Here is a 12,342-nt window from a genome sequence, read left to right on the forward strand (position 1 = left end):
GATCTCAATTTAAACAGAGGAGTGTGTACAGAAGGATTCATGCCCACTGACCCAAAGGAAATTAATAATACTTTAAGATTTAGAAATGGGGTTCCTCCTAGAATTAACGGTGATAAGATACGAAGTGAATAGTCTGAGATTACTAGGTACAAGTCAAATCGGCACCCATAGAAAAAGTCAAATCGGCACCTGGTTAAATCGGCATCTAGTCAAATCGGCACCTATTTAAAAGTCAATATCGGCATCCAATAATATTTGATATAATATACGGGACTGGGAAATGGGGTTCTTCCTAGAATTAACGGTGATAAGATACGAAGTGAATAGTCCCGAGATTACTAGGCACAAGTAAAATCAGCACCTGGTCAAATCGGCACCCATAGAGAAAGTCAAATCGGCACCTATTTAAAATTCAATTCGGCATCCAATAATACTTGATATAATATATGGGACTGGGACTATTTAAGTTTGTAATTTAAGTATACTAGCATAAAAGTCCCCAACGGTCCCAGCTTGTCTGGCAAATCAGCCGTCGGACATCAGAGTAATCTCGAACTATGAAGTGAAATACCTTCCCTCTCTCTCTCAGTGACTGCTGTGGAAAGTAAACTTGGAATTGATAGCACACAAATAAAACACAATAAGTACATTGCTTGTACACTTGTATCCGGGATTAGCTATTTTTAAAGTTGAGTGACTATTCAGATTTATATTACCTTTGCATGTGCAGTTGAATTAGTTTTGAAAATAATACTATCCAGCTGTACCAGGCCTTGCGGTCATAAAACTTTCGAGTCAGTTTTTTTGTACTCATACTCAAAAATCAACAAATGAAATTGCTTGATTTCTTGTTTCGAGCATGATTTTTGTGCTCCAAGCACTGAGCAAAGTTTTAAGCCTTCAAGGCCATAGTCCAAATAATTATGACGTCTTGGAAGGCTATTATAATTTTTTTCTTTGAGGCCTTACTTGGACGTCGAAGTAAGGCGTCAAAGAAAAAAAAATATAATAGCCTTTCAAGACGTCATAATTATTTGGACTATCAAGGCCAGGGCTGCCAAAAATGTGTGAGACTCACGCATGTTCATGCTTTTTTGCAGCAGTATCCTTGGATCAATTTTTTCCTCTTTGATCTTTTCTATTTTGGCCAAATCTCACGAATTTGCTTAATGAAAAGTTGGCAGAACTGCTATACATGTGTCAATGAAAACTATATGGCAATCGTATCCCTCAGAGCATTCTGCTCTTTGATTTTCAAATGTTCCTGATGACTTTTTACTATTATTTACTACGATTTTGGTGTCCTTGACACAGGGCAAGTGAGAGATAAATAATTGGATAGTTTTATTAAGATTTTCAATAGGAGTGAGACCTTTTACCCTCGTTGGAAAAATCCAATTACTGTACCCATCAAAGATTATATCTTGATTTTTAGTCTCCAGCCCTTTACAAATATGCATCAATTCTATGAAATATTTCTCCCTTTTCTTGCTTTTAGTAGAGTTTAATATTCAATCAGCCTAGATACAAATTTTTGGGTAAATCAATTTAAAAAATTGCAAAGTGTGACCTTTGCCCATGTTGTCTTATTTTTATTTTTATTGAAGGAGAAACAAATGAAAAAACTGTCGGACAAAGCTTCCAAAGACAAAGAAGAGATGGTACAAAAATGTGAGCACCAGATTGCTGAAATGATGTCAACATTAGAAAAATATCAACAGGAAAACCAAAAAATTGTTGCTGAAAAGGAGAAAGAAATTGGTGAAATGAGAATTTTAGTGGAACAAAGTGAAAGCAGATCAAAAATGGAGGTAAATTTATGTTAATGAATTTGTTAGAAATAAAGTAAAGTAATACCAATGGCATCATCTTCTTTTTGTGACATAATGAACAACAATAAATCGATGATTTTCTGTCTTTTCATTAAGTTAATTGAATCTTCTTGGAAGTAATTTGTATAAGAAGGCAGGATATTTATGAAGAACATTGAGCTTATTTTAAGTAACTTCATCCATGAGATATAATTGCCAATGAGACAACTATCCACAAAGTTCAAATTAAGTGGATGTAAGAAATTATAGGCCACCATATGGGCTTCAACAATGAGAAAAAAACATACTGTTTTGGTGGCTATTAAAGATCCTGACATGAAAATATTAATTAATTCAATTGAGATAACACCTTATTAATAAAAAATATTTTTACAAAAAAACAAATATGAGACATTAACCAATGACACCCACTGAACTATGTGCTCCTAACTTTGGACAGGAATATTGATGAATGTGGTGAGGTTGACCATGTTTGTGAGTGCTCAACTGTCCTCTAATATTTTAAAGTATTGTTTTGATGTATGTAAACCTATGACCTGTTTTGCTGCTACAACAAGTGAGTTGATAATGATTTCATTAAACATTTAACTTCAGTTTCATTGTTAACTTGATTTGCAATATTGCTGTCAGATGCGGAGATAGATTATTGTGTTATGTATATTCTATATGTACTTTTAGACACAAAATTTTATATACTTTTTGCTTTCCAGACAAATGATGTCATTTCTGATTTGAATGATAAAATGCAAGACCTGAGTAAAAAATTGAGTTCTACTGAAGGGGAAAAGGTATGTTATAAGTATTGAATGTAAACTTAGTAGTAAAATAACTCAATCATGGCAAACAGTCATTAGTAACCATCCATGATGATATCAATTTCAATCACAGTTACAAAATTGTATATGGTCATTTCGAGTGAAAAAAAATCTGTTAAAATTATATTATCAAGTGAATATGAAATGGGTTTCTGTCGAAACAAATATTATATGCCCTTTTTTTTCTTGATGAACAAAAAATATAATATTTCTTCTACGAATACCTTTACTACACAAGGTCAGTATTTCTTCTATTCAGATCTCATATTTTAAAAGCACTTCTTTTTCATGATAACATTGCTATAAAAGAAATGTGTGTAAAGAAAACAGTAAATGTTCTTATGATAAATTGTGTGGTCATTAAATTAAGGTTCTTAATTATTACATCAAATGTTGAATGACATCATTATTATTTTGTAATTCACATAAAGATGGGAGTAAAGAGAAAATAAGTTCTGTTCAATAATTTAGTCTGTCATATAAAATAAAGTTTGCTATGAAGAGGTCACATATATTTATAATTTATACTTATAGGTATCTGCTGATAAAAAGGTTACAAAATTGGAAAGGAAAGTAAAAAAATATGAAAATGATATCTCAAAAATGGTAAGGAACAATATGAAGGATTTATTTTAATGTCAGATAATATAGATAATGCCCATAGAATATTTCTTTTACAATTTTTTAAAATCCTTTTATAGAAAGACGTGTTAAACAGTGTCTTCCTTTTATTACATCACTGACAATTTATTATTAATTTAAATATTATAAAGCTTTTAAAACATGAACAATAAAGTTCTGTAACAAATTAAGATTGATATATATATATATATATGTATGTATACATTGTGCTACTACTTTCATTTGTTGTATACATAGTGTTTTTGTAATATCAATGTACAGGAGACAAAAATAAAGAGTCTGCAGGACATAGTAGATGTCATTAAATCTAAGAAGACAGAGAATATAGGAATACAAACAGAACTTGAAATTCAACATTCAAAATTACCAATTACGTCACCATCAAGGAAAAGAACAGATATTGGGATGAAGCAAACACAAAAAGAAAGAACTACAACACCCAATATAAGAGTAGCACCAAAAACACCTCAGGTATAACAAATTTCATTAATGTAGTAAAAATACAATTTTTAAGATGTTTTATGCACTTGCCTTCTTCTATTTCTCTGTTTTCTATCTAATCTACAGTCACCTTTTATAAAGCTTCTAGATCTTATACGTTAAGACCCTTCAAATTGTATTAGCCTGATTACGGTTCAGAATTGCAGTTTTAACTTTTCTGAAATTGTAAGATATTATGCATATCAACCAATGGTATTATGATTTTTATTTTGATGGTACAATAGAATTTCATGTTAGATTCAAAAATGATGAATTCAATTACTTTTCTAGTTAAACCATATGAAGATGGATGTAAAGACACCAGAAGTTCCTTGTACACCCGTTTTGTTTAAAACTCCTACAGCCCAAACACCAATGTCTGCCATGAGAACTCCACAGAGAAGTATCTTAAAAAATACAGAAAGAAATTCAGCAGTGAAAAAAAGGAGAGTAGCATTTGAATCAGATGGATCTGAATCGGACTGTTCTTCTTCGTCTGAACTAATGGAAGTTGAGGTAAGTAGCTTTACACTTACTGTGGATTAATTTATTTTTGTGGGTACATGTACCAACTTTTGTGGATTAGGGAAACTTGCATGTTCGTTGATATTTAATTTCGTGGTTTTGATGAAGTCTACATACAAGCCTATAGAAAATTTTGCCATTTGTTGATCATTTAATTTCGTGGTTCACCTGTAACAAAAAATCCATGAAAATTGGTATCCAACATATTAATGAATCCACAGTATCTGACTAAATCTGAAATGTTTGATTCTAAATTTATTACATTTATTACTACCACTCTTATCAAATGCTCTGTTGTGATGTAAGTTAGACATGACTGTATGGTTCACAATTTCATGAATTTTGAGAAATGATAAAATCTAGTGCAGAACATTAATTGCTTGAGCTTAACATGAACATGGTATGATTTTGAGAAATAGAAGTTAGTGCAGAACATTAATTTTTTAAACTTAACATGGTATGAAATGACTATTCATTGATAATATTAATGTTTGTTTCAGATAGGTGAAGTAGATTTCAGATACAAAGCTGGCCAGAAAAATCTGCCCCTGCATGTTAGACCTTCACCAAAAATTAAGACACCAGAGATCAGGGGTATGGGTAGTGATGATGATGATATGACCGATAGAAGTAGAATTTCATTACAGAGGAAACCTAGAGGCCCACCTGTACCTAAAACACCTAAACAAGAGGTAAAACATTTAAAAAAATATTTTTGTGTTAACTCAAATATAAAAAAAAAGTAAGAAGTGGAGTAGTTGTGCATAAGATAACAACACAATACATGTTAGCCAAAAGAGATTTGCTTTACTTGGGTTTTTTTTTATGCCCCACCTATGTGACCTATGATAGTAGAGGGGCATTATGTTTTCTGGTCTATGGGTCCATCTGTCCTGCTTCAGGTTGAAATATTGGTCAAAGTAGTTTTTGATGAAGTTGAATTCCAATCAATTTGAAACTTAGTACACATATTCCCTATGATATGATCTTTTTAATTTAAATGCCAAATTAGAGATTTGACCCCAATTGCATACTCCACTGAAAATAGAAAATGATAGTGGGAGTTTCAGGTTAAAGTTTTTGGTCAAGGTAGTTTTTGATGAAGTTGATGTCCAATCAACTTGAATCTCAGTACACGTGTTCCCTATGATATGATCTTTCTAATTTAAATGCCAAATTAGATATTTGACCCCAATTTCATGGTCCACTGAATATAGAAAATGATAGTGCAAGTTTCAGGATAAAGTTGTTGATCAAGGTAGTTTTTGATGAAGTTGAAGTCCAATTAACTTGAAACTTAGTACACATGTTCCCTATGATATCCCTTACCAAAAAGTGCTAACATGTTGCACATAAGTTGCACATAAGATGCTCACGTTAGAAACTAACATGATTGCACACGAGTTTTTTAACATGCAAATTAGGTGAGCATTTTGTGAGCAAAAAAATTGCACATATGAAACTAACCTAATTTGCATGTTAAAAACCTCACGTGCAACTGCTCATATGAGCTTTTGTTTCACATGTGCATTTAATTAGATTGCTCATATGAGCAGTTGCTCACATGTTGCACACGTGATTATTATAGTTGACCAAAACAAAATGGCTGCTTTAAAAAAGGAATGTTTTTCAAATTTAAATGAAAATCTTAAATAATTCAGTTGAAAATAAAATAACTGATACATCATGTTAAAAGAGTTATTCTTTAATTATTGTCAGTTAATTATGATTTTCATATCATTTTTTTTTTTTTTTTATTTAAACAATAATCATGATCATGACTAAAAACATAACATTCCATTATAAAACTAATAGAGGGACTTGCAAGTTTAGTACACAATGAATGTCTTTGATTAATAAGTACTGTATTTCAAAAAGTTTAAAAGGGAAAAATCTTTATACATGTAGTACTTATTTTGAAGCAGCCTGTATGTATATATTCCCATAAAGGACTTAAAATTGTAATATATTTCAAAATCTGACACAAAAATGAAAATAATGAAATAGAAATGATAACTTACATAAAATTAACCACAGCCACACTGGTTTTATCAGATTTCAACAATGCCTTTCTTCAAATAGCATAATATAGGACTTAACATTTTCCATATCCATCTACCTCCATTTATTGCATGCTTTTCATGAATTTGAATTTACAGGAAGTACATGACTGGGCATGTCATTTTGAAAAAGCTCATATGAGCAATGATGTAGGTTAGTTTTGAATGGTAAGAAGAATGGAAAAACTTTTCAAAGTACAAAACTAACATAAAACTAACATGGATGATAAAAGCTCACCTGAGGTTTGAATTGCACATGTGAGCATTATGTTAGATTTTTGTGGGCACATATGAACTACCAAACTGCACATATGAGCAACCTGATTTGCATACAATTCTTACTTGCATCTCATGTGCTTCACATGTGAAACTTATGTGCTTTTGTTAGCAATTTCTGTACGGGATGATCTTTCTAATTTTAATGCCAAATTACAGTTTTTACCCCAATTTCACAGTTCACTAAACATAGAAAATGATAGTGTGAGTGGGGCATCCGTTTACTATGGACACATTCTTGTTGGTGGTATATCTTGCTTATGTTCAATAATTAGCATTCAGTGGTGCAAAACTAGCACATTGTAGTATTGAATTACACTAAGCTTAGAGTAAATGAAAGAATTTTGACCAAATTTTCTTGGAACATACTGACAACTAAATAGAATTCTAAATGTAGTTTTGTATATCAAATTGCTTAATGTAAGTCAAAAGCTATTCCATATAAATTTTATGCATTTATATTTATAGGCAAGAGTGAATTTGTCACTGAATCCATCAAATAAAGAAAATGTTCACCAGAAATTTGATATTACTGAAAAGGTAATTGTATTTTAATCTTAATCCTTTCAATGCTATAACACAGCATATACCACGATGACATACGCTGTCCACCACTGCTGTTCGCAGCATTTGTCAAAATTTTTCATCCAGACTCGTAACCATTAGGTTTTCATTTTGGTCTTATCTAAATCGAAAAAGACGCTGTAAATATTTCAGCATTTCAATGGGGAAACTGACAAAGAGGAATAGTTAGAAGGTTTCCCTTTATCTCAATGTGTTGATTACATTCAATTTGTGTGGACAATTTAATTTTTTCGATTTTTACGAGACAAAGAAAAAGGGGGGAAACATAGGTGGATTGAAAATTTGGGAAAGGAGCCACTTATTTGCGCTACATTTACATTATATGTTGTGTATGGCACAAATAGTTGATACGCTACGGAATTGAGCAACTGGTGTTTTCTTTATTTTATGGCAGATAAAACAACAAAATAAATAAAGATTAAAGGTTGTTTTTGTTCAAAATTCAACACAAATACAATAAATTACACCTTTTACCTGTTATTTACCTGAAAATGAAGGTAGCTTAATGAAATTTGTTTACTCAAATAATTGCATAACATTACAGTTCATGCTGCAGCAGTTGTTTTTCTATTAGTGAAGCCTTAAAAGGGTTAAAAAAATTTAAAAATGTAACCCAACAATCTTCTTCTTCTTCTTCTTCTTCAAAATGAACTTGTCCGCAGCGTTTCTCCAAAACCGCTTGTCAGATTTACTTAGGATTTCATAAAATGTTAGACTAACATGTCTAGATGAGCCATCAATCGTTCGTTTGTACATTGGGGTTTATTAAGGGCTATTTTGGGGGCTGAAAGAAGGGAGGGGTTTACTATAGAACTCTATGGGATTTAATTTTTGAAAATTTTCAAATGAATATAACTTGAAAACTTTAAGTGATAAACACACACAGTCTTCAGAAATGATCAAGTGACAATATAACAAATCACCTGAAATAAAGGGGGAATCTCTAGGGAGTCATCCCCACCCCCTTAAATTTGAGAATATGCTATTATCTTGTAAAGGGTCTAAATCCCCACCCCTAAACCATGTATATTCTTGAATGGGACGATAAAACAAATTTAATGATGTAAAAGAGAAGTCCCTGGGGGTCGCCCCCACCCCGTTCAATTTGAGAATGTGCTATTATCTTGTAAACGGTCCAGATCCCCACCCCTAAAACATATATATTCTTGTAGGGGACTATATAACAAATAGAATGAAATTAAAGGGATGTCCCTGGGGGTCACCCCCACCCCATTCAATATGAGAATGTGCTATTATCTTGTAAATGGTCAAAATCCCACCCCCTAAACCATATACAGTTAACTCTCGTTGTCTCGAACTCGGTTGACTCGAAATTTCGGATGAGTCGAAGTTTTCACGTGGTCCCGAACTTTATTCCATACAAAAATATGTAATTCGACTCCTGATGAGTCGAAATTGGATGAGTCGAAATTTCGGTTGAGTCGAACTAAATTTACGGTCCCAAGGTTAACAAAAGCATTCAAAATTCATTTTTTATCTCGAACTAATACACATATGTCAAAACATGACCTCCGGGATTTTTAAATATGGATTGAAGAGTTAATCTGACAATACACGTGTAATTAAATTTCCGGTCACTGAACACTGTATCGATTTATGACATGCTATTTCCATGAGTGTTTACCTAAGATTATCTTTTATAAAATTTTTATAAATAATTAGTGATACATTGTTAATGTTCATGGAAAAGGAATTTATAATGTTTACAAAACAATTAATTTGTGATTTACACTAATGAGCTTGGGTGTGTAAAAAGTGAAGATTATGGCTTCCGTTGATGATCACCTAAAAACTACTCAAACGGCGTTTTTAATCTTGTTATATTTTCTTTTGAAAAGAAAGAGTGAGATAAAACAAAATGAATAGAAATCAACATTTTCTTAAATCTCTTGTATCCGAGAATAAACAATTTTGTCAGCTATAACCGACCTGAATAAAGAAACTATCGATTGGAAATTACTCTCTTGGAAAAGCCATAGGATTTTTTTTTTATTTGAATAAGTAAAAAAAAATGTCATTATAATAATTAAAGACTGTGACATACAAATACATCGATCTGATACTAGAATATCGATCCCCTTGCCATATTCACCCGGAATTATTTTAGCTTTACCAAGCTAAGCAAGAGTTGTGTCCCTTAGATTGTCGAACTTCCGGTATTCGTTTGAGTCGAACTACGTTTATCTCGAAATATTTCTCTGGTCCGGCTGACTTCGACATAACGAGAGTCGACTGTATATTCTTGTAGGGGACAATAAAACTAATAAAAAGAAATCAAAATGAAGTCGCCCCACCCCTTGTGTTTGAAAACTTGTAAACAGTCCATATCCCCACCCCTAAACCATTTTTATTCTTGTATGGAACAATAAAACACAACAACTGAAATATAGGGAGAGTCCATGGGGGTTACCCCTACCCCGCTCAATTTGAGAATGTTCTATTATCTTGTAAACGGTCCAAATCCCCACCCCTAAACCATATATATTCTTGTAGGGGACAATAAAATAAATGATATGAAATAAAAGGGAAGACCCTAGGGGGTCACCCCACCCCCTCTTGTTTGAAAACTTGTAAACGGTCAAGATCCCCACCCCTAAACCATATATATTCTTGTATGGGACAATTAAACAAGTCAAATTAATATGGGAGCTTTGTTTGGGAGACTTCGTAACAGCATCCTGTTACAATTACTTCTTGTTATTTATGCATTTTTGTCAAAATATTCATCTCATCTTCAATTATTAATGATGATTTAAAGTCTCAAAGCTATATGTGTTGCTACTTTATTATTGATTGTGATTATTTATTTTTTTACAATTTATGGTTTTCAAGCTCTTAAGAGCATCTGAACTTGCAATAGCTTGGTCTATCAGACATGTATGAGATTTGTGTTTAGGTGGTTCGGTTCCTTTTAATGTGTTATAAAGTTCACAATTTTCACCTGTAAATAATCATTTCTATTGGTCAATTGAAATTTATTAACTAATTAGAGATGATAAAATAAGATTTATATTCACTTTTGTTCACACAAATCAATTTGAGGAAAATATAAGAAGTGCAAATAGTTCACTAAAAGACAATAACTACTGTAAATTCAGAAATTATTTCAAGCATTTATTATTGCGATTTTGTCAGTTTAGACTTAAATGCGATTTTAATTTTTACTATTTTTGAGAAAAACCCCGTTAAATTCATATAAAATATTTCAAAATGGAAGCTTGAATTATTGTGTTTACAACTTCGTCGCAGTTTTCACAATAATAAAAACCTCGCATGATTTCTGAATTTACAGTAATTATTGGTTTTTTTTGCTACTTTTTTTGATAATTGATTGTTGAAATCGAAAATTGAGATGTTTTATATATAAAATGTGTTATTATGACCCATTAATTTACAATAACATTTATTTGAATTTAAAATGCAAGATAAATATCCAGGCAATTGAATTAAAGCTATTTTTGAAGAGTTGTATTTAGATTGGGCCATAAAAAATATAATGAAGAATGTGTGGTTTTTCTTTCAGAAAATGGTTGTACCAAGGACACCAAATATCAGAAAAACACCAAGTAAACCACCAGGGAAATTCTTTAAGTCATCACCAAAAGATAGACCATCACATAAAGCTAAGCAGAAAGAAGAGACATGGTTTGACATTGATTCTGTCTTTGGTTTTGAAGACTGAAATGTTTGTTTATTTTTTTTCTCTTAGATTATTCAACATTATTATGTAATTTTTCTAAAATGTTATTGATATGCTCATCAAGGTAATCTGTGATATGTTATTTCCTTTGAAACTGCAGTGCAGGTAACATTTATCTAGTCATTGTTGTTATTGTTGCTAGTTGTTGACATTTTGTTAAAAGTGTAATTTTACTATACATTATATGGTAAGAAATTCCTTAAAATCTACTCATGTTCAATAAAAATATGTTTTTTTACAGTTTTTAATCATATATAAATAAATGATAAACAGGAGGAAAAGCTTATTATTTTGGTATATAAAATCAAGAAACTAAAGCCTTGAAAAAATAAAGCAGCATGCTTACTATTAAAGTTGGTAGTTGAGATGCCAGTAAATTTGGCCTGGTAGTAAAATGTGTTTCGCTTGACTGTTTATTATTTTCGTAATATCATGTCCAGAATTTTACTAGGTAATTAAGAGCCATAAGATAAAAGTTAAACAACAAAAATATGGAACTCTGAGGAAAATTCAAAACAGAAAGTCCATAATCAAATGGCAAAATCGAACACATCAAACCAATGGATAACAACTGACATATTCCTGACTTGGCACAGGCATTTTCATGGGTAGAAAATGATGGATTAATCCTGTTTTTATAGCTAGCTAAATGGGGTATAATCACAAAAAATACTGAACTCTGAGGAAAATTCAAAATGGAAAGTCCCTAATCAAATGGCAAAATCAAAAGCTCGGACACATCAAACGAATGGTTAACAACTGTCATATTCCTGACTCGGTATAGGCATTCCATTATATTGACAACGTTGAAATGTCAAAAATAGGGGTACAGCAGTCAACATTGTGTTAAAATCTTAATAACTATGAAAACAAAAATATATGTAACAAAGAGACACAAAAAGAGTTGTAGACAAAGCATATTAGCTAAAATGGAAGACACGGATGCAAAAATTTTACCATAGTACAATAACACAATGATGGGTGTATAAGTACAGAGCCACACCAAATGGATATCACAAACAAGAAGGTGTCCCCCAAACACAGATGCCCCACTCGCACTATCACTTTCTATGTTCAGTGGACTGTGAAATGGGGTAAAAACTCTAATTTGGCATTAAAATTAGAAAGATCATATCACAGGGGACATGTGTACTAAGTTTCAAATTGATTCGACTTCAACTTCACCAAAAACTTAAACCTGAAGCTGGACAGACAAATGAAAGGACGAATGACACACACACCAGAAAACATAATGCACCTCTACTATCGTAGGTGGGGGCATAAAAACAAACTAAACAGTAAAAGTAATATTCATAAAGAAAAAGAAAAAAAACTTTTAACATGTTGTTAAGATGATTCTCTGAATCTATAATTCAAGACCATGATGTATTATTTCTGAAGTTGAT

The 12,342-nt window shown here is 31.8% G+C and overlaps 1 protein-coding gene across 3 annotated transcripts in view; it reads left to right on the plus strand.

The window, feature by feature from the left end:
• Positions 1–11,174, plus strand: part of LOC143048122 (uncharacterized) — a 47,724-nt gene extending 36,550 nt beyond the window's left edge. For 2 of the 3 annotated variants that reach the window (XM_076221599.1, XM_076221600.1), the window contains exons 24-31: positions 1,608–1,811; positions 2,543–2,620; positions 3,182–3,253; positions 3,551–3,760; positions 4,061–4,285; positions 4,795–4,986; positions 7,099–7,170; positions 10,760–11,174. In XM_076221599.1, coding sequence (XP_076077714.1) covers positions 1,608–1,811; positions 2,543–2,620; positions 3,182–3,253; positions 3,551–3,760; positions 4,061–4,285; positions 4,795–4,986; positions 7,099–7,170; positions 10,760–10,918 — 1,212 coding nt within the window. In that variant the 3' untranslated portion in view covers positions 10,919–11,174. The remainder of the gene's footprint in view (positions 1–1,607; positions 1,812–2,542; positions 2,621–3,181; positions 3,254–3,550; positions 3,761–4,060; positions 4,286–4,794; positions 4,987–7,098; positions 7,171–10,759) is intronic. The other variant, XM_076221601.1, reaches the window with a different exon arrangement.
• The last annotated feature ends 1,168 nt before the right edge of the window (positions 11,175–12,342 follow it).

Source organism: Mytilus galloprovincialis, chromosome 10, assembly GCF_965363235.1.
Source record: "Mytilus galloprovincialis chromosome 10, xbMytGall1.hap1.1, whole genome shotgun sequence".
NCBI lineage: Eukaryota > Metazoa > Mollusca > Bivalvia > Mytilida > Mytilidae > Mytilus > Mytilus galloprovincialis.